The sequence below is a fragment of the Ornithorhynchus anatinus genome, chromosome 5, assembly GCF_004115215.2.
Source record: "Ornithorhynchus anatinus isolate Pmale09 chromosome 5, mOrnAna1.pri.v4, whole genome shotgun sequence".
Taxonomy (NCBI): Eukaryota; Metazoa; Chordata; class Mammalia; order Monotremata; family Ornithorhynchidae; genus Ornithorhynchus; species Ornithorhynchus anatinus.
In genome coordinates this window covers 94,399,213-94,426,161 of record NC_041732.1, presented here as the reverse complement: position 1 = coordinate 94,426,161, position 26,949 = coordinate 94,399,213, and the positions used below count along the sequence as shown (strand labels likewise).

The 26,949-nt window shown below is 47.2% G+C and overlaps 1 protein-coding gene, 1 long non-coding RNA gene and 1 other non-coding gene across 3 annotated transcripts in view; 1 reads left to right on the top strand and 2 right to left on the bottom strand.

Annotated features, from left to right (window-relative positions):
* Window positions 1-8,757: 8,757 nt before the first annotated feature.
* LOC114812563 lies at window positions 8,758-8,895 on the bottom strand. Its single transcript, XR_003760214.1, has one exon. It is a non-coding gene; the product is annotated as a small nucleolar RNA SNORA7 (small nucleolar RNA).
* Window positions 8,896-16,041: 7,146 nt separating this feature from the next.
* Window positions 16,042-24,604, top strand: LOC114812287. The gene is made up of 2 exons (XR_003759951.1): window positions 16,042-16,304; window positions 23,895-24,604. It is a non-coding gene; the product is annotated as an uncharacterized LOC114812287 (long non-coding RNA).
* The window catches only part of APCDD1 (APC down-regulated 1), a 50,958-nt gene continuing 47,869 nt past the window's right edge, over window positions 23,861-26,949 (bottom strand). The window contains exon 5 of the mRNA XM_029066788.1: window positions 23,861-24,967. Coding sequence (XP_028922621.1) covers window positions 24,516-24,967 — 452 coding nt within the window. The 3' untranslated portion in view covers window positions 23,861-24,515. The remainder of the gene's footprint in view (window positions 24,968-26,949) is intronic.

Here is a 26,949-nt window from a genome sequence, read left to right as displayed (position 1 = left end):
ACTGGAGCGGGGAGAGACAGGAGGACGGGAGATCAGAGAGGAGGCTGACACAATAATCCAGCCGGGATATTATGAGAGCTTGTACCAGCAAGGTAGCAGTTTGGATGGAGGTAATTAGCAGAACCGACATTAGAACCCAGGTCCTCTGATTCCCAGGCACGTTCTCTCTCCACTCGGCTATGCTGCTTTTTCAAAGCGCTTGCTTACGTTGTCGTTTATTAAGGATGTACTAAGTGCTGGGAAAATTTCAATGATGCTGATCCGGTATGTGGCCTTCAGGGGGCTTACAAATGAAAGAGATTTGGAGAAATCAGGCATACTCTATCAGATTTCTTGTTAATCGTATTTATTGAATGCTTTCCGTGTGCAGAGCACTGCATTAAGCACTTGGGAGAGTACAGTGGAACAGAGTTGGCAGACACATTGTCAAACAACAAACAATAGAGAGTGCAGTTGTGTGTCACTGCTGGGAGGACAGAGTCTTCTCTGTCTTTGTGGCTCCTGGCAGAGAATGTATCTGATCTGCTATTTATCTACCCCAGCAGTTAGTTAAGTGCTTGATACATAGTAAGCCCTTAAAAATACCACAATTATTAGAGAGGGTCACCAGCCTCTTCAGTGGTGCTGATGGGGGCGGGAGGAAGCTGGGATTGGGCTGGAAGTCACAGGCTTTTTTTAAAATGGCATTTGTTAAGCACTTACTCTATGCCAGACAGTGTTCTAAGCACTGGGTAGATACAAGTTAGCCAGGTTGGACAAAATCTGTGTCCCACATGTGACAATCACTTTTAATGCACTCACTTTTAGAAAAGCGGCGTGGCTTAGTGGAAAGAGCCCGGGCTTGGGAGTCAGAGGTCGTGAGTTCTAATCCCGGCTCTGCCACTCATCAGCTGTGTGACTTTGGGCAAGTCACTTAACTTCTCTGTGCCTCAGTTGCCTCATCTGTAGAATGGGGATTATGACTGAGCCCCACGTGGGACATCCTGATTACCTTGTATCTACCCTAACCCTTAGAACAGTGCTTGGCACATAGTAAGCGCTTGTTAAAGTGTAAAGTGTTTGTTAAAAACACCACCATTATTATTATTATTTTAATCCCCATTTTACAGATGAGGTAACTGAGGCACAGAGAAGTTAAGTGACTTGCCCCAGGTCACAAAGCAGACAAGTGATGGAGGCAGGATTAGAACTCATGACTTGACTCCTAGGCCCGTGCTCCTATACAATATGCCATAAGAAGTGTGTGAGCTGAGTTGTAGTTTGGGAGATAGCTGATGGGGTGCCTCAAAAGTGATAATGCTTTAAATGAACATATTTTCCCTGGTTTCCCATTTTAACAACGGTCACATTAAGCATACCCCTAATCAAACCCTTTAAATTACAAAGTAATAATAATGATAATAATGTTGGTATTTGTTAAGCGCTTACTATGTGCCGAGCACTGTTCTAAGCGCTGGGGTAGACACAGGGGAATCAGGTTGTCCCACGTGGGGCTCACAGTCTTAATCCCCATTTTACAGATGAGGGAACTGAGGCACAGAGAAGTTAAGTGACTTGCCCAAAGTCACACAGCTGACAAGTGGCCGAGCCGGGATTCGAACCCATGACCTCTCACTCCAAAGCCCGTGCTCTTTCCACTGAGCCACGCTGCAGCTGGCGCGGTCTTTACCATATGCTTCCACACATTTGGCTGAACAGATTTTCTGCCTCGGTTCTTACTGGCGGAAAGCTGCTTTTACATTGATTTGGCTAATAGAATTAATAGCGAAAGCTGAATTTAGCTCCTTATCTCGTTTGGTGACAGAACCTTGGGATTTAACCCAGTGACTGAGCAGGGAAGAGGTGGGGACGTGTATTTTCTAGAGGTGACTTCTGGAACTGTATTGCCTGCTGGGGTATGGCAGAATAGTTCATCCGAAACAGGGAAGAGCAAAGCTGGCCATATGGTCACCCCACAAAAGCAACAAGGGATAGTGGATAGAGCAGGTCCATATATCCATAGTGCCCGGATAGTTCATCTCCATTCAGATGGACAGAGTTAAGCACTTTGGGCAAGTCACTTCACTTCTCGGTGCCTCAGTTACCTCATCTGTAAAATGGGGATTAAGACTGTGAGCCCCACGTGGGACAACCTGATTCCCTTGTGTCTACCCCAGCGCTTAGAACAGTGCTCGGCACATAGTAAGCGCTTAACAAATACCAACATTATTATTCCAAAGAGGTCTGGACTTTGGACAATAATCCAAGGAAGGTTGATCCATTTTTAATGAAAAAGCATGTGGACGGGAGCCTGTCTGCGGAGAGTGTTAAGGCTGAAAAAGATCACCCTTCCTTCCTTCCTTCCTTCCTTCCTTCCTTCCTTCCTTCCTTCCTTCCTTCCTTCCTTCCTTCCTTCCTTCCTTCCTTCCTTCCTTCCTTCCTTCCTTCCTTCCTTCCTTCCTTCCTTCCTTCCTTCCTTCCTTCCTTCCTTCCTTCCTTCCTTCCTTTTTATTGAGCACTTACTATGTGCTCATTATTAAAACCATCGCCCCTGCCCTCCTCCCTTCCTTAACTTCTATTTTTAACCACTCAATCTCCAAGGGCTCCTTCCCTGCTGCCTTCAAACATGCCCACGTCTCCCCCATCCTAAAAAAAACCCACTCTTGACCCCACTTCCCCCTCCAGTTATTGCCCTATCTCCCTACTACCCTTCCTTTCCAAAATCCTAGAACGAGTCATCTACGATCGATGCTTAGAATTCCTTAACTCCCATTCCTTCCTAGACCCCCTCCGATCTGGCTTCCGTCCCCTCCGCTCTACCGAGACTGCTCTCTCTAAGGTCACCCGTGACCTCCTTCTTGCCAAATCCAATGACTCCTACTCCATTCTGATCCTCCTCGACCTCTCTGCTGCCTTTGACACCGTCGACCATCCCCTCCTCCTCCATACCTTATCTCACCTTGGCTTCACGGACTCTGTCCTCTCCCGGTTCTCCTCTTACCTCTCTGGCCGGTCATTCTCGGTCTCCTTCGCCGGCGCCTCCTCCCCCTCCCATCCTTTAACCGTTGGAGTTCCTCAAGGGTCAGTTCTCGGTCCTCTTCTGTTCTCCATTTACACTCACTCCCTCGGTGAACTGATTCGCTCTCACGGCTTTGACTACCATCTCTACGCAGATGACACGCAGATCTACATCTCCGCCCCTGTCCTCTCCCCCTCCCTTCGGGCTCGCATCTCCTCCCGCCTCCGGGACGTCTCCACCTGGATGTCGGCCCGCCGCCTAAAACTCAACGTGAGCGAGACTGAGCTCCTCATCTTCCCTCCCAAACCCGGTCCTCTCCCGGACTTCTCTATCACCGTGGACGGCGCGACCATCCTTCCCGTCTCTCGGGTCCGCGATCTCGGGGTCATCCTCGACTCGTCTCTCTCGTTCACCCCACGCGTCCTATCTGTTACCGAGACCTGCCGGTCTCACCTTTACGATATCGCCAAGATCCACCCTTTCCTCTCCACCCAGACGGCTACCTTACCGCTACGGGCTCTTGTTATATCCCGGCTAGACTACCGTGTTGGCCTTCTCTCTGACCTCCCTTCCTCCCCTCTTGCCCCGCTCTGGTCTATTCTTCACTCCGCCGCCCGGCTCATCTTCCCGCAGAAACGATCTGGGCATGTCACTCCCCTTCTTAAACAACTCCAGTGGTTGCCTATCGACCCCCGCTCCAAACAAAAACTCCTCACTCTAGGCTTCGAGGCTCTCCGTCACCTTGCCCCTTCCTACCTCTCCTCCCTTCTCTCTTTCCACCGCCCACCCCGCACGCTCCGCTCCTCCGCCGCCCACCTCCTCGCCGTCCCTCGGTCTCGCCCATCCCGCCGTCGACCCCCGGGCCGCGTCCTCCCGCGGTCCCGGAACGCCCTCCTTCCTCACCTCCGCCAAACTGATTCTCTTCCCCTCTTCAAAACCCTACTTAAAACTCACCTCCTCCAAGAGGCCTTCCCAGACTGAGCTCCTCTTCTCTCTCTACTCCCTCTGCCATCCCCCCTTTACCTCTCCGCAGCTTAACCCTCTTTTTCCCCTTTTCCCTCCGCTCCTCCACCTCTCCCTTCCCCTCCCCACAGCACCGTACTCGTCCGCTCGACTGTATATATTTCCGTTACCCTATTTATTTTGTTAATGAATTGTACATCGCCTCGATTCTATTTAGTTGCCATTGTTTTTACGAGATGTTCTTCCCCTTGACTCTATTTATTGCCATTGTTCTTGTCTGTCCATCTCCCCCGATCAGACCGCAAGCCCGTCAAACGGCAGGGACCGTCTCTATCTGTTGCCGACTTGTTCATTCCAAGTGCTTAGTACAGTGCTCTGCACATAGTAAGCGCTCAATAAATACTATTGAATGAATGAATGAATATGTGTAGAACACTGTACTAAGTGCTTGGAAGAGTACAACACAATAATAAACATTCACTCCTGGGCCGAGAGACTCCCTCCCAGACTACAAAGCACTGCCATTTCACATTCTGGCTCTGCCACTCGTCTGCTGTGTGACCTAGGGCAAGTCACTTAACTTCTCTGTGCCTCAGTTACTTCATCTGTAAAGATGGGAATTAAAAAATGTGAGCCCACGTGGGACAATCTGATTACCCCAGCGCTTAGAACAGTGCTCAACACATAGTAAGCGCTTAACAAATACCATCATTATTATTATTATTATCTCCATTCCAGAGCTACTGCTCCAGTTGGATTTGATAGGGGAAACAGTGAATAATAATAACAATTATGGTATTTGTTAACACTTACTATGTGCCAGGCACTGTACTAAGCGCTGGGGTAGATTCAAGCAAATGAGGTTGGACCCAGTCCCTGTCCCACGTGGAGCTCACGGTCTCAATCCCCATTTTACAGATGAGGGAACTGAGGCATAGAGAAGCAAAGTGACTCGCCCAAGGTCACACAGCCGACAAGTGGCAAAGCAGGGATTAGAACCCATGACCTTCTGACTCGGGAGGCCCGTGCTCTATCCACTACGTCTTGCTGCTTTTGTGGGGTGGCCATATGGCCAGCTTTGCTCTTCCCCGTTTCAGGGTGGTAGAACGTGGCCCTGCAGTGAATCAATCAAGCAATCGTACTTACTGAGCGCTCACTGCGTGTCGAGCACTTGGGAGAGTACAATATGGCAAAATTGGTAGATATGATCCCTGCCCACAACTGCAATGGCTATTTGTCTAATTTAATCCTGGACAGTCTGATTTTCAGCCTGTCTGTATGCCCAGTATAGATACAGAACCAGATGCTCTTGCTGGTTTTATTTTCAGCCCCTGGCTTCTCTCTGCCATGGCTCCTGCCGCTAAAATCACCGGTACAGAACGATCAATCATATTTATTGAGCACTTACTTTGTGTGAGGCACCGTACTAAGTTCTTGGGAGAGTATAACAGTTGATTTTTCTTTATCTGTGGTATTTGTTAAGTGCGTACCATGTGCCAGTCACTGTACTAAGTGCTGGGGTATATTCAAGCTAAACAGTTTGGACACAGTCCATGTCCCTCATGGGGCTTGTAGTATTAGTTTCCATTTTACAGATGAGATAACTGTAAAGCAGCGTGGCTCAGTGGTTAGAGCCCGGGCTTCGGAGTCAGAGGTCATGAGTTCGACTCCCGGCTCTGCCACCTGTCAGCTGTGTGACTGTGGGCATGTCACTTAACTTCTCTGTGCCTCAGTTCCCTCATCTGTAAAATGGGGATCAAAAGTGTGTGAGCCCCACGTGGGACAACCTGATTACCCTGTATCTCCCCCAGCGCTTAGAACAGTGCTCGGCACCTAGTAAGCGCTTAACAAATACCAACAAATACCAACATTATTATAACTGAGAGATTTGCTCAAGATCACACAGCAGTGATGGAGTCGGGATTAGAACCCGACTCTACCGATTTGTACCGAAAGGTACCGATTTGTACTTTCCAAGCGCTTAGTACAGCGCTCTGCACATGGTAAGCGCTCAATAAATACTATTGAATGAATGAATGAACCCAGGTCCGTCTGGCTCCCAAGCCTGTCTGACTCCCAGGCCCGTGCTCTATCCACTAGGCCACGCTGCTTACTGTGTGCAGAGCACTGAACTAAGGCACTGCCCGTGTTTAGAACAGGGCTTGGCACTTGGTAAGCACTTAACAAATTATCATTATTATGTGTTTGAGAGAGTACAACATAATACTAATAATGTTGGTATTCGTTAAGCGCTTACTATGCGCAGAGCACTGTTCTAAGCGCTGGGGTAGATGCAGGATCATCAGGTTGTCCCACGTGAGGTTCACAGTCTTCATCCCCATTTTGCAGATGAGGGAAGTGAGGCCCAGAGAAGTGAAGTGACTTGCCCAAAGTCACACAGCTGAGGAGTGGCAGAGCCGGGATGCGAACCCATGACCTCTGACTCCCAAGTCCGGGCTCTTTCCACTGAGCCACGCTGCTTCTCCTAGCATAGCAGCAGTTATTGGGCAAGTTATTGGACAACGTAGCAGTTATTGGACAAGTTCCCCGCCCATAAGGCGCTTACAGTCCAGAGGGGGAGATCTGGCATGATGAGGGGGTCTCCCAGGTTGGAGCGTACTCAGGGTGCTTCCACAAAATAGTGCATGTGACATCATCATGTCAGGCTGAGGACTCGGCAAAATGCATATGACAAGCAGCATGGCTCAGTGGAAAGGGCACGGGCTTGGGAGTCAGAAGACGTGGGTTCTAATCCCTCCTCCGCCACTCGTCCGCTGTGCGACCGTGGGCAAGCCACTTCCCTCCTCTGGGCCTCAATCTCCCCATCTGTAAAATGGGGATGAAGACTGTCAGCCCCCCCCCGTGGGACAACCTGCTTACCTTGTATCTACCTCAGCGCGCGGGACAGTGCTTGGCACATAGTAAGCGCTAAAGAAATACCATCATTGCTATTATTATTACATGGCATCAGGTGCTTCTCGGTGTCCGCCTTACTTCACCCCCACTTCTAATGCCTCCCGTTCCTCTGTTTGGGTGCGACCTGAGCCACCACTTTGATGTCTGGGAGTCAAAACAAATCTCCTTGCCAATCTTATCTCTCCAGTTTTTAGTGGAACTTCACAAGGTAATAAAACTACTCCTGAAAGCTCTCTAATCCAGGGAGCCTTGGCACCAGCTCCTGCGGCCGGGAGATGTGCCCGCCCGTGTCTGGTGAAGCTTTGAACTAGCATGGCTACGTGTGGATTGGCAGGGCTCTGCTGAGAATACTTTTACTGGAAGCCACACCGGGAATGTTTTTACAGAAATGATTTACTCCGTCGGTAACTTTGTTTTCTCGGTTATCGACTCTCTGTTTGTATTTAGAAATGAGCTTTCTCTGCTCCCCCTTGATGGCGGCAGGTTATCCAATGTTTACGCAATCAGATGGGACGCCAGGTAATGGGTTCTATGACTGCCACTGCCTGATTAAAGAAGAGGATATTGAAAAAATGTTTATTTTTCATGCCCTGAAAGTCTTGGAGTCCGGTTTCCCCGTCCGGATAGAGCAATATCATTGGCTTAAAGTGAAAGTAGATGGTGGAAATCGTTTTCTAGGGCGATCGGTATTGGGCAGGGGGAAACCGTGAATGAGAACGAGAAGCAGTGTGGCCTAGTGGATAGAGTGTGGGCCTGGGAGTCGAAAGGACCAGGATTCTAATTCTAGTTCTGCCACTTGCCTGCTGTGTGACCTTGGTCAAGTCGGTTAATGTCTCTGTGCCTCAGTTACCTCATCTGTAAAACGGGGCTTAAGACCGTGACCCCATATGGGACAGGGACTTTGTCCAACCCGATTTGCTTGTATCCTCCCCAGTGCTTAGTACAGTGCCTGGCACGGAGTAAGCATTTAAATGTCATAACCCTCCCTTCCCCCCAATAACCCTGTGGGTTATTCACGGCACAGTATGAATTGTGGTGATTCTGGTGTTGGGGTAGAGGAGTGAGGGGGAGGGAAGCGCGGAAGGGAGAGGTGACAGATGAATGAAAACTGATGAGTTTTAATATCCAGGGAGAGAGCTCTCGCCATACGCTCTCACCCCACTCCTTCTGCCCCAGCTCCCCCATCTTCCAGGAAAAGAACTGAAGTGAAACCATGGCGGGAGCTTCTTGGGAAACCTGCAGGTGGCCCAAGATGCCCAAACCTGGCGAAAAGGAGAGCAAGAAGATAAAGATAAGGCAAGGGGATTTTCCATATGGAAAGCCCCCGTGCAAGCAACCCCAAACCACTTTATCTCTTCAATTTTATTCATTTTCAATTGTAATCACTCTGGGATTTTTCTTTTTTAGCAGTGTTAAAACAGTGTTAGCGCTTAGGCATGCTGACCCTCCAGAGAGGCCCGAAGGGTCGTCTTCCCGGGGTCTGATCACCCTGGAGTCTGTATGTAGTGAGTAGGTAGCACTGTCCATTCTGCACCCCCAGAGATTCTGCCCAACTGCCTGGGTTTGGGCGTCAGCCGTTCCAAACAGCCACCTGTGGTTCTGCTTCCATCCAGCTCCTTGTAGTCAGGGAACGTGTCTACCGGCTCTGTTGTATTGTACTCTTCCACGAACTCGGTACAGTGCTCCGTATATAGTCTGTCTTATGCTGTCGAGTTGTCTCTGACATCTCTCCCAGAACGCCCCACCTCCATCTGCAATCCTTCTGGTAGTGTATCCATAGAGTTTTTTGGGTTTGCCATTGCCTCCCTCCCCGCAGTAAACATTATTCTCCACCCTCGACTCTCTCCCATGCCGCTGCTGCCCAGCACAGGTGAGTTTTGACTTGTGGCAGATTGCCTTCCGCGCGCTAGCCATTGCCCAAGCTAGGAAAGGAATGGGTAGGCCTCTGCTTGACTCTTCCTCCCGTAGTCGAGACTGGTAGAGAACTGGAAACTCTCCAGGTACGACCCTCAGAGGGGCTGTATATAGTCAGCGCTCAATAAGTACCATTGATTGATCGATTGGTCCACCCAGGCAAAGTGGAGAGTTGAGATAATTATCTGGGTAATTCGGGCAAAATGCTAAGGAGACAAAATAGTAATAATAATAATGATGGCATTTGTTAAGCGCTTACTATGTGCCAAGCACCGAGTTTGGAGCACGGAAGGAGGTTTGTACTCTGCATAAATTAGTCACCCTGTAAATATGACTAATGTAATAATATTTTGGTATTTATTTAGTGCCTTATTATGTGTCAAGCACTGTACTAAGCACTGGGGTGGTTACAAGTTCATCAGATCAGATATTGTCCTTGTCCTACTTGAGGCTCACAGTCGGAGTCAGTCAGCTAGTCAATTGTATTTATTGAGTGCTTGCTGTGTGCAGAGCACTGTACTAAGCACTTGGGAGAGTACACTGTAGCAATAAAACAGACACATTCCCTGCCCACAGTGAGCTTACAGTCTCGAGGAGAGAGAACAGGCCAAGTAGGAGGGAGAACATGGATGGATCCACCATCCTGTACCAGGGAGGAGACTGAGGTCCTGAGAAGTTAAGTGACTTGTCCAAGGTCACATAGCAGGAAAGCAGAAGGGCTGGGATTAGAGCCCAGGTGCTTTGACTCCAAGGCCTGTACTCTTTCCACTAGGTCATGCGGCTGCTGAATTATCTGGATTGGCAGCCTACACTGATCCAATTCACGGGATGACTGTCCCACTTTCTATTTCATCTTGCTGACTCCGACTTGGACTACTTGGCCCAGGCAGAGGCCGTTGGAGAAGAGATTGGCCTCTGGCCTGGGTGGGCCCAAGGTGATTGAGATTCCCTCCTTGAGGACACTAGTGGTTCCGCGCCGGTCTGGCAGGGACCCTGCATAACCCAGCCCTGCTTGGGAATCAGGTGAAGTGACTGCCCTGGAGGTGGTGAAATGGCCCCTCTTCAACCAAATGTCCCCGGGACCAGACGGCTCAGTGGCCGGACAGGGGATGTCCCCCTGAATCGGGGCAGAGCTAGGAACCGTGTCCTAAAAACTGTCTGCACGAGGCCGGGGAATCACTTTAAAGATTCCATTCATGAGGCAAGCCTTCAAAGTAGGGGGAACTCCAGCAGATATAGACGAGCCTCACATTACAATACAAGCCTGGGATTCAGAAGGATCTGGATTCTAGTTCCAGCTCTGCCACTTGTCTGTTTTGTGAACTTGGGCAAGTCTCTTAACTTCTCTGTGCCTCAGGTATTTCATCTATAAAATGGGGATTAAGACCGCGAGCCCCATGTGGGACAGGGACTCTGTCCAACCCGATTAATCTGTTTCCACCCCAGTTCTGAGAATAGTGCCTGGCTAGTCATAGTAAACGTTTAACAAATACCACAATTATTATTAGTTATTATTATTATCTGACCACTGGGAATAGGGTAGCTGGTTTAGAACAGAGGATTCGGGAAGGTTGTATCTGAAAGAGGCAGAACTGAAAAGAGCCCAAGGAGCTGTCAATCACAAGGGCCTCACATGGCAAAGGACGATCTATGCCTGACCCCAGTGCAGACTGGCCGGTCTTTGGGGCATCAGTCTTATTACCCCAGCTGCATCCCTGGACAAGATATCACTACCAGAAACGCTCATCTGCAAACCGAAAGAAGAGCTTTACAGGAAACAATATTATAGTTGTTCCCACAAACCAGGCCCCGGAGTGATGTGCATCCTAGTTTATTGAAATGGAATTTGAAACCAATTCGCAAATGTCAATTTTCAGTCTGGAAGGTCGGAAGGCAAAGCTTAGACGGAGCCTCTTGGATCCCTCCAACTTTGTGAAGATTTAAAAGCTGGGTTAGGGTGGGGAATTCTCCCTCTCTAGACTGTAAACTCGTTGTGGGAGGGGAAATATGTCTATCCGCACTATTATATTGTACAGGTTCTTAGTTCTTAGTACAGTGCTCTGCACCCAGTAAGCACTCAATAAAATTAATTGGAAGATTTGGGGTTTTTTTGGCCTGATAATAATAATAATTGTAGTATTTGTTAAGTGCTCACTGTGTGACAAGCACGGTTCTAAGTGCTGGCATAGATACAAGGTAATCAGGCTGGACACAGTCCCTGTCCCACATGGGGCTCACAGTCTTAATCCCCATTTTACAGAGGAGAGACCTCAGGCACAGAGAAGTTAAATAACTTGCCCAAGGTCACACAGCAGACATGTGGCAGAGACGGGATTAGAACCCCGGTCCTCTTACTCCCAAGCCCGTGCTCTTGCCACTAAGCCATCAGGATGCTGGGCATTCAAAGATACACTGAAGGAACAAGCAGATCAATGATTAGACTGTAAGCCCGTCAATGGGCAGGGACTGTCTCTATCTGTTGCCGATTTGTGTATTCCAAGAGCTTAGTACAGTGCTCTGCACACAGTAAGCGCTCAATAAATACTATTGAATGAATGAATCAATTAATTGTATTTATTGAACACTTACTGGATGCAGAGCATTGTTCTAATGTAACATTCCCTGCCCACAATGATTTCAGATCTAGAAGGCAGGCAGGAAAACAGCCCAGGAGCATTGTAAATGTCATACACAACAGGGGGACGTTAGACAATCTTTGGGGTCACAATGTGAAATGGAGTTTCTATTTCCCAGTGGTTTGATCTGCCACTGCTCAGACGTGATACAGCCTCTCAATCAGCCGTGTCCTCTTCAAGCTTGACGAAAAGACATGTTTTGATCTGATGTATTACACCCTCCCTTACTGGTCTGAAAAAGTTTGGTGCCGTTCCCACTGGACCCGGTTTCCATCGTGGAATTGCCTTACTATCCTGTCTGAGGGCCCTAACTCAGGAGTTTCCTCTCCACGGGCCGTGAATACGACAGACTCCCAAATAGAATCAAATGAACCTACCTGGTCTGGACTGTAAAGTGGCCTGACCACTTAGAAACCCAATATTTAACCGATTTGAAGCGGCGCGGCTCAGTTGAAAGAGCCCGGGCTTGGGAGTCAGAGGTCGTGGGTTCTAATCCCGGCTCCGCCACTTGTCTGCTGTGTGACCTGGGGCAAGTCAGTTAACATCTCTGTGCCTCAGTTACCTCATCTGTAAAACAGGGATTAAGTCTGTGAGCCCCACGTGGGGCAAGCTTATTACCTGCATCTACCCCAGCGCTTAGAACAGTGCTTGGCACATAGTAAGTGCTTAACAAACATCATTATTATTATTATTATTATTAATAATAATAATTTTTTTCTTTCCAAGTCCCTTCTCCCTCACCTTCAAAACATTGAAGCATTTAAAGACCATCTCCTTTTCAAGAGCTTTGACAATTGTAGAAGGAAATTATTTTCTTAAATTCTACATAATGTTTTCAAATAATGCTATTTGTTAAGCACGTACTATGTGCCAAGCACTGTACTAAGCGCTGGGGTAATCAAGGTACAAGGTACAAGATACAAGATCAAGGTAATCAGGTTGTCCCATGTTAATTCCCATTTTACAGATGAGGTAACTGAGGCACAGAGAAGTTAAATGACTTGCCCAAGGCCACACAGCAAAGTAACAAAGAAGCAGCGTGGCATAGTGGGTAGAGCACGAGCCTAGGAATCAGAAGGACCCGGATTCTAGTCTTGCTTCTAAGTGCAATTTTATTTGGGGTTTTTAGAGGAGGTAACACAATCTCCCTGGAAATTTTCAGATCACTTTCAGTGTTTAATACTTCCTTAATTTCAAGGAACATACGAGTTGCTGTTCAAACTTCCCTGGCCCTCTATCCTGGAACATGATGTGAGAAGAGAAGAATTGCTTTGTCTTTGACAACCCCGAATGCTAATTAAAAATAAACTGCCTTCGGTGTTGGAAAACTGCAAGTCCCGACCCTGGAAAGAGTTTGAAATGGAAAAAAAAAAATTCTAAATTCCTGGTTAGAAACTTATGAATTAGATCGAAAGAGCAGTATGAAAATGGATGTGAAATAAACAAGGAGCACTGTTCCTTCACAACTGATGGCTTGTATTTTTTTAATAATCCCCTCTAGCACTGGGGACATTAAAATGGAATATGTAGAGATGGCTTTTCAACCAACGGACTCTTCCTTTGTCTTCCATCCCCGGGATTAGGGCCACTGTGGAAACACCATAAGGGATTGTTTGTCACCAAGCCCATTTCATTCCCCTGCTGTCAAGCTGAAACTGGAATCATTCAATCCAGTCAGGTGACCCCCAGACTCACATGGGCCAGAGTTACTGAACCCAGAGTCATGTGGGCCAGAGCTACTGTTCCTTGAAGATAAAAATCATTGGAGACTATTTTAGCGGGAGATTAATAACCCACTTTCTTTCATGTCGACGAAATGGAGTCTGGCCATCGTTTCCTTCCAGGAATGTTTAGGGATGAATCAGTTCACCCACATAATACTTCCAAGAGCAATTTTATTTCGGGTGTTTAAAAGAGGTAACACAATCACCCTGAAACGGTGTGTAAATTGGTTGATAGCTAACACCCAGGTGGTCTTCTGCTTCCTCCTCTCCATCCTCCCCAACCCTCTGACCCAAATAAAAATAAGGGCTCTTCCAATGCTGCATATTTAAAAAGCACCTTTTCAGGCCACTACTGGATCACAAGAGGGTAGAAAAGACTTGGGGTATCTTATTCGGGGATAGAAAGTATCCCCCAAATGTCTTTTTCTAGTGGAGAGGAGAGGGTGGTATTTAGTAAAAGCAAGTTCTTTGATTCTCCAAAAACCAATGTTTCCCAGCAATCTCTGCTTGTGATCTTCTGGGATGACGTCAGTCGGTCGGTCACTCGTATTTATTGAGCACTTACTGTTTGCAGAGCGCTGTACTAAATGCTTGGGAAAGTACAAAGTGTCCTGTCTCTCATCCTCTCCCACCCTCTCACAATCTCCCAGTGGGTCTAGGCTGAGGACTGGAATATTGAAATATTCAGTGCAAGTGATTGCTGGAAAGAAAACAAAACGGTAACAGAGCAAGGTGCTAAATTCTGCACCGACCCACATCATGTGGGAGAGCAGGATGGCAAGGGGTGATGGCCACAGGGAGCCGGATTTTCAGGTGAATAGATTACCTGTTTGGCAAAGGTTTTGGCTAAGTCAGGTGGTCATTTGGAGATGAAATAATAATGTTGGTATTTGTTAAGCGCTTACTATGTGCCGAGCACTGTTCTAAGCACTGGGGTAGACATAGGGGAATCAGGTTGTCCCACGTGGGGCTCACAGTCTTAATCCCCATTTTACAGATGAGGGAACCGAGGCACAGAGAAGTGAAGTGACTTGCCCACAGTCACACAGCCGACAAGTGGCAGAGCTGGGATTCGAACTCATGAGCCCTGACTCCAAAGCCCATGCTCTTTCCACTGAGCCACGATGAAAACTAACTGAAAAGGGAACAGGATGATTGATTAGTGGAATGGGAGAACAGGCAGGGCAGACGTAAAGGAAAATGGAAGCAGCATGGCCTAGTGGATGAATGAATGTTGGTATTTGTTAAGCGCTTACTATGTGCAGAGCACTGTTCTAAGCGCTGGGGTAGATACAGGGGAATCAGGTTGTCCCATGTGAGGCTCACAGTTAAAATGATGGTGAGACATCATTTTGAACAAGAACTCTAGTGGATAGAGCGGGCTGCTCTGTGGCCTAGGGCAAAGTCACTAAACTTCTCTGTGCCTCAGTTACCTCATCTATAAAATGGGATTGAGACCATGAGCCCCACATGGGACATGGGCTGTACCCTCCTCAGCACTCAGTGTGGTGTCTGGCATATAGTAAGAACCTAATAAGTACCATAAAAAAAAGCTGTGAACAAGTAGCTTTTTTCAACAACAATGAAAGTTAAGTGTTCAGGATTAAGTGTTTGCCTGACCTGATTTGGGTAAATTGTGGTTTGATTCTGCAGATTTGGGCTTGTTTGCACATAGCAGAATGAGATTCGATCCAATAGCTAATTTCACAGTTGCCCTCTGTTTATTCAACATAAAACTTCTAATCCAAGTAGTTTAGGATCAACCCAAAATTGAGGCTTAGCATAGGCCTCTCCTTGGGCTGGTGAGAAGTGGTGGGAGGATCACAGCTTGAATAATATGGAAATCAGAGGCACTACTCTCCACTTAAGCAATGTGGTGAATGGAGAGTGGCCTAGTGGAAAAAACACAAAATTGGAAGTCAGGAGACCTGGATTCTAATCCTGGCTCTGCCACCTGACTTCTGTGTGACCTTGGACAAATCACTAAACTTCTCTGTGCCTCGATTCCTTCATTTATAAAATGGGGATTAACTACCTGTTCTCCCTCCCCATTGTGTTACAGGGACTGTGTCTGATCTGATTGCCTTGGATCTGCCCCAACACCGTGCACAACGCTAAGCACATAACGTTTAACGAATAATGCAAGTATTATTACTGTTATTATAATTGAGAAGAAAGAGTCTGTCCACTAGGATATAATTTTTTAAAGGTATTTGTTAAGCGCTTATTATGTCTCAAACACTGCTCTAAGTGCTGGGGAAGGTACAAGTTGATTAGGTCTGACACCGTCCCACTTCTGCATGGGGAACACAGCCTATGTAGGAGAGAGAACAGGGATTTACTATGTAAATTTGTTCACAGTCCATCAGGTATTCAGATGGAGCCCAGGCCAGATTGATAATAACATGGCTATCTCAGGGCAAAGGAGGGGTTTTTTTGTTTTTCTCTCTAATGGTATTTGTTAAGCACTTACTATGTGCCAGACACTGTACTAAGCACTGGGATAGATAAAAGTTAGTCAGATTGGACCCAGCCCATGACCCACACAGGGCTCAAAGTCTCAATCTCCAATTTACAGATGTGATAAATGAGGCACAGAGAAGTTAAGTGAATTGCGCGAGGTCACACAACGGACAGGTGGCAAAACTGGGATTAAAAACCCAATTCTTTCTGAAACCCAGCTCCATGCTTTAATAATAATAATGGTATTTGCTAAGGGCTTACTATGTGCCAAGCACTATTCTAAGCACTGGATTTTATTCAGTAAGCTATGCTGCTTCTCTTCCTTATTAATGGGAGTAGGGGTTAAATGTTGTGAGACATCTCTTTAATTGACCTAAACCAGGAGGCACCTGGATGATTCTTTGGTTTTTCTGCTGAAAGACTAAATTGCTGCCAGAAGTTAATCTCCCCTCCAGATTGGTTCAGGTGTAGCTTATACCACAAAAGGATCTGTGCAGGGCAGAGGAAGACATGGCACCAGGAAACATTTCTAGCTGACAGATACGGCGGTATGGCTTTCCTTCAGTCCAACACCCCAACCTGTCCACCTCTTCAGGACCCTCAGACTCACAGTAAGAGTGACAGGAAGCCAAGAGGGAGCAGAGAGCCACATTCCAAGGTCGGAAATGGACACTGGTTCCTTGCCGAAAGGTACCTTTCATTGCCAAATCTGTTTTCTTCATTTCTCCATTATTCTCAAGATCTGTTAGAGAAGCAGCGTGGCTCAGTGGAAAGAGCATGGGCTTGGGAGTCAGGAGTCATGGGTTTGAATCCTGACTCCGCCACTTGTCAGCTGTGTGACTGTGGGCAAGTCACTTCACTTCTCTGTGCCTCAGTTACCTCATCTGGAAAATGGGGATTAAGACTGTGAGCCTCACGAGGGACAACCTGATCACCCTGTATCTACCCCAGCGCTTAGAACAGTGCTCTGCACATAGTAAGCGCTTAAATACCAGCGTTATTATTATTATCTGTTTCCTTTTCTCCTGGAGGGAAGAGGCATATGGGCTCAGAAGGTCGGTTGCTGGGCGTCTCATGCACCATATGTACGACCATAGCTGTTCTTCACTGAAAGCCAGTATGGGTGTCTCAAGGGGCTCCACTTGAAGATGAGCGTTTTTACTATTGACTTGGAGGAGGGAGGGTCCTCATCCCTCACCAATGGTGAGTGGTTGAGTTGGACCTGCTAGCACTCCTGGTATTATCTTGGATTTCTGCTGGCTCAATAAATCATATTTATTAAGTGCTTACTGTGTGCAGAGGACTGTACTAATTGCTTGGGATAGAACAATATGACAGATTTGTTCCCTGCCAACAAGGAGCTTACAAGCTAGAGGCTCATTTTGAAGCCCAGATTTTGCAAGAGTTCGGTGGTTGCCACAGACTACTTCCTAACCCATAATTGTTCTTTGAGAGATAATAATAATAATGTTGGTATTTGTTAAGCGCTTACTATGTGCCGAGCACTGTTCTAAGCGCTGGGGTAGATCCAGGGTAATCAGGTTGTCCCACGTGAGGCTCACAGTTAATCCCCATTTTACAGATGAGGTAACTGAGGTACAGAGAAGTGAAGTGACTCGCCCACAGTCACAGAGCTGACAAGTGGCAGAGCCGGGAGTCGAACCCATGACCTCTGAATCCAAAGCCCAGGCTCTTTCCACTGAGCCACGTCTAGGTGAGTGTCCATCTGACGTACCAATCCTGACCCCCAGGAATTTTGGGAAAAGACCATGGTGCAGGACCCAACTAACATGGCAAGGGCTGGAACTGGAATTGGTCCTTTCCTTAGAACCTGGGGCATTTCTGGTGTCTGGGTGAATTTTCTTTGTGAGAACCACCACTGCCTCAATGTCTGTTTTGCCTTTTCTCCACCTTCCCCAAGTAAATAATAATAATATGCTAAGTGCTCACTTTATGCCAAGCACTGTTCAGAGTGCTGGGGTAGGCCTGGGAGTCAGAAGGTCATGGGTTCTAATCCTGACTCTGCCATCAGTCTGCTGTGTGACCTCGGGCAAATCACTTCACTTGTCCGTGCCTCAATTCCCTCATCTGTAAAATGGGGATTAAGACTGTGAGCCCTTTGTGGGATAGGGACTTTGTTCAACCTCATTATCTTGTATCTACCCCAGTGCTTAAAACGGTGCCTGGCACATAGTAAGCTCTTAATGAATGCCATCGCCATTATTATTATCATTATATAAAGTAATCAGGTTGAACACAGTCTCCGTCCTATATGGGGCTCCCATTATCAATCCCCATTTTACAGATGAAGTAACTGAGGCAGAGAGAAATTAATTGACTTGTCCAAAGTCACACAGTAGACAAGTGGCAGACCTGGGAATAGACTCTTGACCTCTGAATCCCGAGCCCATGCTCTTGCCGCTAGACCATTACTTCTGACAACTTGTGTTAAAAGTGGAAAGAACATGGGCTTGGGAGTCAGGTCGTGGGTTCTAATCTCTGCTCCACCATTTATTTGCTATTGTTTTAATGAGATGTTCATCCCCTTGATTCTATTTATTGCTATTGTTCGTGTCTGTCCGTCTCCCCCGATTAGACCGTGCGCCCGTCAAAGGGCAGGGACTGTCTCTATCTGTTACCGATTTGTACATTCCAAGCCCTTAGTACGGTGCTCTGCTTGTAGTAAGCGCTCAATAAATACTATTGAATGAACCTGTCAACTGTGTGACTTTGAGCAAGTCATTTCACTTCTCTGTGCCTCAGGCACCTCATCTGTAAAATGGGGATTAAAGACTGTGAGCCCCACCTGGGACAACCTGATAACCTTGTATCTACCCCAGAGCTTAGAACAGCGCTTGGCACATAGTAAGTGCTTAACAAATACCATAATTATTATTATCATTAAAACATTCTTTGCCTTATTTTCCTGCTGCAAAAGCTCAACTTGGTCCCAGGACGTCGGATTGAAATCATGACATTCAATATTATATATTACATACCTGTAAATTATTTGTATTAATGTCTGTCTCCCCCTCTAGACTGTAAGCTCACTGTGGTCAGGGAAATGTGTCTGTTTATTATTGTATTGTACTCTCCCAAGTGCTTAATACAGTTCTCTGCACACAATGAGTGCTCAATTAATAATAATAATAATAAGAAGAATAAAAATGATGGTAGTTAAGTGCTTACTATGTGCCATGCTGTGTACTAAACACTGGGGTAGATACAAGCAAATCGAGTCCCTGTCCCATGTGGGGCTCACAGTCTCAATCCCCATTTTACAGATGAGGTAACTGGGTCACAAAGAAGTGACGTGGCTTGCTCGAGGTCACATACCAGAGAAATGGTGGAGTCAGGATTAGAACCCATGTCCTTCTGACTCCCGGGCCCGTGCTCTACCCACTATACCGTGCTTCTTCTCAATAACTTTGAATGACTGACTGACTGACCAATAGCTATTGGCCAATACCCTGGCTCTCAGCTTGGACAGGGCTCAGGGCCTGTCTTTTCTTTCCCTCTGGGGATAGGATTCATTTCTACAGACCACGTTGGCTCTTTTCCAACTTGTCATTCTGCTCCTCTGCAGGTAGTGTACTTGCCATCTATCCTGAGACACTTAGTTGTGCGACTTCACTTGTGCCAGGCAGGGCAGCGTGGCTCAGTGGAAAGAGCCTGGGCTTGGAGCCAGAAGTCGTGGGTTCTAATCCCGGCTCTGCCACTTGTCAGCTGTGTGACCGTGAGCGAGTCACTTCACTTCTCTGTGCCTCAGTTACCTCATCTGTAAAATGGGGATTAACTGTGAGCCTCACGTGGGACAACCTGATTACCCTATAACTACCCCAGCGCTTGGAACAGTGCTCTGCACATAGTAAGCGCTTAACAAATACCAACGTGATTATTATTATTATGATGGTGTTCAACAGGACTGATAGCCAGAAATTATGCTAGGGGCCTAGTGTTCTATGGTTATGGTGAACTCAGTCATCATTTCTGCTTCACTTTTGGGAAGCAGCACAGCCTAGGGAGCAGCGTGGCTCAGTGGAAAGAGCCTGGGCTTGGGAGTCAAAGGTCATGGGTTCAAATCCCGGTTCTGCCACTTGTCAGCTGTGTGACTGTGAGCAAGTCACTTCTCTCTGTCTCAGTTACCTCATCTGTAAAATGGGAATTAACTGTGAGCCTCACGTGGGACAACCTGATTACCCTGTCTCTACCCTAGTGCTTAGACCAGTGCTCTGCACATAGTAAGCACTTAACAAATACCAAAATTATTGCTATTATTATAAAACACGGTCCTGGGAGTCAGAAGGACCTGAGTTCATTCGTTCATTCAATTGTATTTATTGAGCACTGAATCTGTGCGGAGCACTGTACTAAGCATTTGGGAGAGTACAATATAATAACAAACAAGCACATTCCCTGTCCGTGATGAGCTTACAGCCTAATCCCCACTTTGCCACTCATCTGCTGTGTGACCTTGGGCAAATCACTTAAATTCTCTGGGCCTCAGTTACCTCAACCTTAAAATGGGGATTAATAATGTGAGCCCCTTGTGGGGCAGGGACTGTATCCAACCTGATTAGTTTGTACCTACCCCAGGACTTAGAACAGTGCTTGCCACACGGTAGTCACTTAACAAATACCATCATCATCATCATTCTAACTTGAGACTATGTAACGTGTACACGTGGGACACGTTTTGAAATCCTCAACAATGTTTTGAGTCCTAGAATCAATCGTATTTATTCATTCAGTAGTATTTATTGAGCGCTTACTATGTGCAGACCATTGTACTAAGCCCTTGGAATGTACAATTTGGCAGCAGATAGAGACAATCCCTGACCAGTGACGGGCTTACTTTGAGTGCTTACAGTGTGCAGAGTACTCTACTAAGGTCTTGGGAGAGTACAATATAATAGAGTTAATAATGATGGTATTTGTTAAGCGCTTACTATGTGCAAAGCACCGTTCTAAGCGTTGGGGCGATACAAGGTGATCAGGTTGTCGCACGTGGGGCTCACGGTCTCAATCCTCATTTTACAGATGAGGTAACTGAGGCCCAGAGAAGTGAAGTGACTTGCCCAAAGTCATGCAGCGGACAAATGGCAGAGCCGGGATTAGAACCCATGACCTCTGACTCCCAAGCCCGTCCTCTTTCCACTGAACCACGCTGCTTATTCCCTGCCCATGAAGAGCATAATAACAATAATAATTATGGTATTTGTTAAGCACTTGCTTTGTGCCAAGCACCGTTCTAAGCACTGGGTTAGGTACAAAGTAATCAGTTTGGAAACAGTGCCTGTCCCACATGGGGCGCACAGTCTTAATCCCCATTAATAATAATAATAATAATAATAATGTTGGTATTTGTTAAGCATTTACTATGTGCAGAGCACTGTTCTAAACGCTGGGGTATATAGGGTAATCAGGTTGTCCCACATGAGGCTTACAGTCTTAATCCCCACTTTACAGATGAGGTAACTGAAGCACAGAGAAGTGAAGTGACTTGCCCACAGTCACACAGCCGACAAGTGGCAGAGGTGGGATTCGAACCCATGACCTCTGACTCCCAAGCCTGTGCTCTTTCCACTGAACCACTAGCCCTGCTTCTCCTGAGCCACGCTTGGGGGGAAGAAGAGGTAACTGAAGTCACTTGCCCAAGGTCAACCAGAAGACAAGTGGCAGAGCAGGGATTATAACCCACATCCTATGACTTCCGAGCCCGCGCTCTTGCCACTAGGCCATGCTGTTTCCATACAGTCTAGAGAAGTATGTAAACATTTATTTTAACGTCATAAATATCTTTTAGGCCAGATTTCCAACCCCTAAAATGCCTCTAATGTCATCGCTGTAGTAGAAACTCTCCAACGAGCCAAATTGGCAAATTTACTGAATTCTCCTCTATTATTAGTGAATCTTTTGGGGGTGTTGTATGAGCTGTTATTGTGTTTGAAGATGGTCAAAGCAAATAAAACTGGGATTAAAGAAAAAGACCCATTATTATTGCATTTAATGCCTTTAGAGGAAAACTCATTTTGAGGGCATATTCTTTCAGTGGCTGTCCAGTGGTTTACACTGTTCCACTAAATTGGTGACTTCAGAATGAGCGTTTTTAGAATACACCACCTTGGCAGTCATTGTGGTTGAATGTACAATCAAAGCACATACAGCGTGAGATTCCGCATGAATGAAAGCCGCCCCCAGCAACGCCGGTTTTTCCTAATTTTTACGTTCAGATTCTGAGTCTTAAGCAAGACTACTTTTTTCTATTTTCCAACGTGGTCCGGGCTCTGTTTCCGCATCTCATTTTGATTCACTCCCTCACAGCACCTGACAAACACCTCCCTCACGCTCACCGTAGGGCAGAGAGGGAGAAGCATCGGTGCTTCTATTTCACCCAGGGAGGCGCGGAGAGAGAGAGAGAGAAAAGGTCTGACTTGCTCTAAGTCCCCGGCAGAACTGGGAATTCCGTCTGGACCGTCGGAGCGCCGGGATAGCCCATCTGATCGGTGCTGTCCAGCTTCCTCGTTGAGTTTGGCCCAACCTTCTAATCACCTCTGACATTCACGGAAGAGACGATAACCAATTAGCCGTGACTGAAGTCACTTTTAATGGTAGAAACGAATGTGGTGATGCTGCCAAGGATGAACATGTTTGTTGAGGAAGTAGTTTCAACTTGTCTTTTAATGAGTACGAGGAAGGCTGAGCAGCTGTTGAAACTCTGCAATATCTGCAGAACCCCTTTCCTTGTCTGCCCTCTGGCCCAGGCCACTCTAGATCATGTGAGCAGATTAGATAAATTCGAATATTAGCCCTTTGTGGTTCTTTTCCCTACTCTCTGGGGGTGGCGAGAAAGATCAAAAGCTTGGGGGAACCCTACAAGTGGGGAAAGTCAAGACGATAATAGCCCGCCAGGCAACGTGGCCTAGTGGGAAGAGCACCGACTATGAGTCAGAAGACCCAGGTTCTAGTCCCAGCTCTGCCACTGGCCTGCTGTGTGACTGTGAGCAAATTGCTTAACCTCTCAGTGCCTCACTTTTCGCAAATGTAAATTGAAGTTAAGATCCCTGCCCTCCCTCAGTCTTAGACTGTGGGCTTGGGACCGAGCCCGATCTGATTCTCTCGTGTCGACTTTAGCATTTGGTGCTTGCGTTGTAGTAAGTGCTTAATAAATATTATCCAGGACATTTGTCCCCTCCTCACTAAGACTCAGTGCCCCGGCTGAGCTGCACACCGAATTGGAGGAGTCAATCCGTGGTATTTTTTGAGTTCTTACTGTGTGCAGAGCACTGTGTTAAACTCTTAGGAATGGTACGGATGCTACAGTTAAAGCTCACCTCCTCCAAGAGGCCTTCCCAGACTGAGCAACCCTTTTCCCTCTGCTCCCTCTACCCCCCCCCTTCACCTCTCTGCAGCTAAACCCTCTTCTCCCCCCTTTCCCTCCGCTCCTCCCCCTCCCGTCCCCTCCCCTCAGCACCGTACTCGTCCGCTCGACTGTATATATCTTCATTACTCTATTTTGTTAATGAGATGTACATCACCCTGATTCTATTTATTTGCTATTGTTTTAAGGAGATGTTCTTCCCCTTGATTCTATTTATTGCCATTGTTCTTGTCTGTCTCCCCCGATTAGACCGTGCGCCCGTCAAAGGGCAGGGACTGTCTCTATCTGTTACCGATTTGTACATTCCAAGCGCTTAGTACAGTGCTCTGCACGTAGTAAGTGCTCAATAAATACTACTGAATGAAAGAATACAGTACAGTCTGTGTGCTCCTACATTTCTTCCTTCTACACTGGAAGCTCACTGTGGGCAGGGAATGTGTCCGTTTATTGTTGTATTGTACTCTCCTGAGAGCTTAGTACAGTGCTCTGCACACACAAGCTCTCAGTAAATACGATTGAATGAATGCAAGAGTTTTCAGTGAACTGTTCTTCAGCTGTCACCACACTGAAACTCGTTTGTACCAGAAAGCCCAAATCCTGGCTTTGCTGTGCTTACTCCTGGCGAAACGTAACGATCCGCAGGCAGAGGACGAGGGGTTGGACGAAGCGTAGCTAGGAACGGTCTCTCCGTCACAGGCCCACGCGACCTGTAGTAGAAGCCCTGACCCTCCAACAGTCCAGAGCGACCGAAGGCTCGGGCCAAGCACGTCCCCCAGTCGGCCGACCCTGTCCGGCCACTGCGGGGCCTGCCGCTCCCCCGACCCCCTGCCCTCGCTTTCACCAGTCAGAAAACTTCAATGTCAAATTAGCTTAAATTCCTTTGAAACTTTTAATTACAGGTAACTGCCATTCGACATTTCAAAAATGACGGCTTTCAAGTCTTCGCTCCTGTGTAAAACCTCTACGATCGTCGAGATAAATCCTTGCGTCTCTTCCTATATACATATCTACACCGAAGTCTTTAGTGGCGACCCCGGGGGTGAGGGGTGGGGCCACGGTCTTTACCCAATACTGCCCAGAAGGATTCGGAATTGTTGGATTCCGAAGGGAAAGGGTGTTTCGGAGGAGGGGACGGAAGCACCTGATGGGAAAACGGCAGTGGACGCTGTAGCTGGATCCTTCTTTTTCCTCCGTCAGAGTTCGACCCAGCAGTGTCTCCTCTAGGAAACATACCAAAGCAACCACCTCAAAAATGTCTGCAGTCCTAAAGTGCAATTGCTGCTGTGCAGTCATGTCAGACCAGGCATCAGGCTGGACAAAGTTCAAAGCAGAAACATCAAACGAGCACAGCTCATGATTGGGAATGGGGGCGGGACAGAGAGAGGGGGCACGAGTAAAAAGGAGTAACAGTTCTGGGGCGGTCAAGTGCATCGAGAGAATAAACGTCTTTTCTTCGGGAAGGGAAAACCCGCAAATGGCCAGGGGGGTCGGAGTTAGCAAAAATTCATTTTTGCTGATTTCTAGCTGAGGAAGTTCCAGTGTGGGAGAGTACATAGGCATCCGATCAAGGGAAGAAAAACGGTGTAGCGATCCCTCCCGGGAGCTCCGTTCCCGTATCGGTGGATGGCACTTTCCCCCGGGGACTCCTGGAGTCTGGGTGCAGAAGAAGCACACTGGACCAAGGGCATCTGGTACGACGTGGCCCGTTTCTCCGGCCTGTCTGGGCTGGACCCGTCGCTGGGCCTCTGGCCGTTGTATAACAGGTATCGACTCCGGGCGTCCTGCTCCATCTTGAAGATCTCATACTCGGTATGAGGTAGCTTGATTCCCAAGGCCACGCAGCCGTTGGTGTGGGTCACGTCCTGCTGAACGCCGACTTGCCACGAGCCCTCCGCCCCGCACTCGTTGCCATTGAACACGTTGAGGAGGGAGGCGGTGGCCGCGTCCATGGGGGTGACCTTCATGTGATTGACTGGAGGGGAGGAAGAGAGGGAAAGATGTAAGGAGAGAGCACGGGCCAGTCAGAAAGTCCCGGATTCTAATCCCGGCTCTGCTGCTTGTCTGCTGTGTGACCTTGGGAAAGTCACTTCACTTCTCTCGGCCTCAGTGCCTCATCTGTAAGATGGGGATTGAGACTGTAAGCCCCACGTGGAACAGGCACCGTGTCCAACCTGATTAGCTAATATCTACTCCAGAGCTTAGTACAGTGCCTGGCACACAGTAAGCGCTTAATAAATACCACAATTATTATTATTACTATCTGTGGAAGGAAGCAGGCCATGGCAGAAGGCCAGAGTAGCTGCCACTGACATCCAACTCCCACAGATCCATCAACAATAGTATTTATTGAGCACTTACTGTCCGCAGAGCACTGAATTAAGTGCTTGCGATCATCTGCCACAATAAATTCACTACAGATGACTCTAGTTTGTTGAAAACCAAATGTGAATACGTGAATACCACCCCACTCAACAACGAAAACAGTTGAGACAAGGAATGAGTTTAACTTTTTGCTTTAAACGTATCGCTAGTGTCGTTGGTAAAATTTGCTGTACTTCTCAAATGTTTTGCACCCCAAATCTCAGGCACATTACCATTACTAGAATCCTAGATAATCTTTCTCTAAGGGCGGAGAAAAAACAGACATCTATGGCTCTCCAAAGAAACCAGTGGAAAGTAGAATCGGTCTAAGCCATTTCCAATCGGTATTTGTTTTAAAGGTATTTTTCAAGCACTTACTATGCTCCAGTCACCGTACTGAGGTCTGGGATACATATAAGCTTAATCAAATTGGACACAGTCCATGTCTCGCTTGGGGCTCACAACCCTAATTCCCATCTCAAAGATGAGTTAATTTAGACACAGAGAAGCGATGAGACTTTCCAAGGTGAGAAGTAGCATGGTCTAGAGGATAGAGCAAGGGCCCGGGAGTCAGCAGGACCTGCGCTCTAATCCCGGCTCCACCGCTTTTCTGCTGTGTGACCTTCTCTGTGCCTCAGTTACCTCAACCCTAAAGTGGGATTCGAGATTGTGAGCCATTCCAAGCACTTAATACAGTGCTCTGCGCACAATAAGTGCTCGATAAATACTACTGAAAGAATGAATGAATGTAGGACATGAACTGTGCCCAACTGATTATCTTGTACTTACCCCTTAGAACAGTGTCTGGCACATAATGCTTAACAAATACCATTTTAAAAAAAAAGTCACACAGCAGACAAGCAGCGGAGCAGATTTTAGAACCCAGGTCCTATCACACCCAGGCCCACGCTCTTTCCGCTGGGCCAGGCTGCTTCTCTTTTTTGGTACTTACTCTGTACAGAACACTGCATTCATTCATTCATTCAATAGTATTTATTGAGCGCTTACTATGTGCAGAGCACTGTACTAAGCGCTTGGAATTCAGGCCTTGGGGGCATTAGTGTAATCCGATCCCTGCCCTCAAGCAGCTTACAATCTTCACCAATTTATTGCATTGCCTGGATCGCTTATCGGAATGTAAATCAATGTAAGTTTAGGACTTCAGACCGTTCTGCCAGGCAACATCCTCAGAGCACTGAGGAAGTTGGAAGTTAATAAGATGTTGCTGACAACACATGGACACTAACTATTCTAGAAGCCACTTCACAGAAGAGGATCTGAGGTTTCCGATCCATCATCTCCCCCAAACAATGAGCCCAGTTTTATGTGTGCCACTGGGCACCAGGCTCTGAGACCTGGGAGGAATAAACTCAGGACAAGGAAGGATTTTAAGAGTGATTGAACTGGGCACTCACCGGGTGCAGCATTGGACTAATAAAAATATCTGTGGTATTTGTTAAGCACTTACTATGTGTCAGGCACTGTTCTAAGTACTAGGGTAGATACAAGCTAATCAGGTTGGACACGGTACCTGTCCCACATGGGGCTCACAGTCTTAATCCCCATTTTAAAGTTGAGGTAACTGAGGCACAG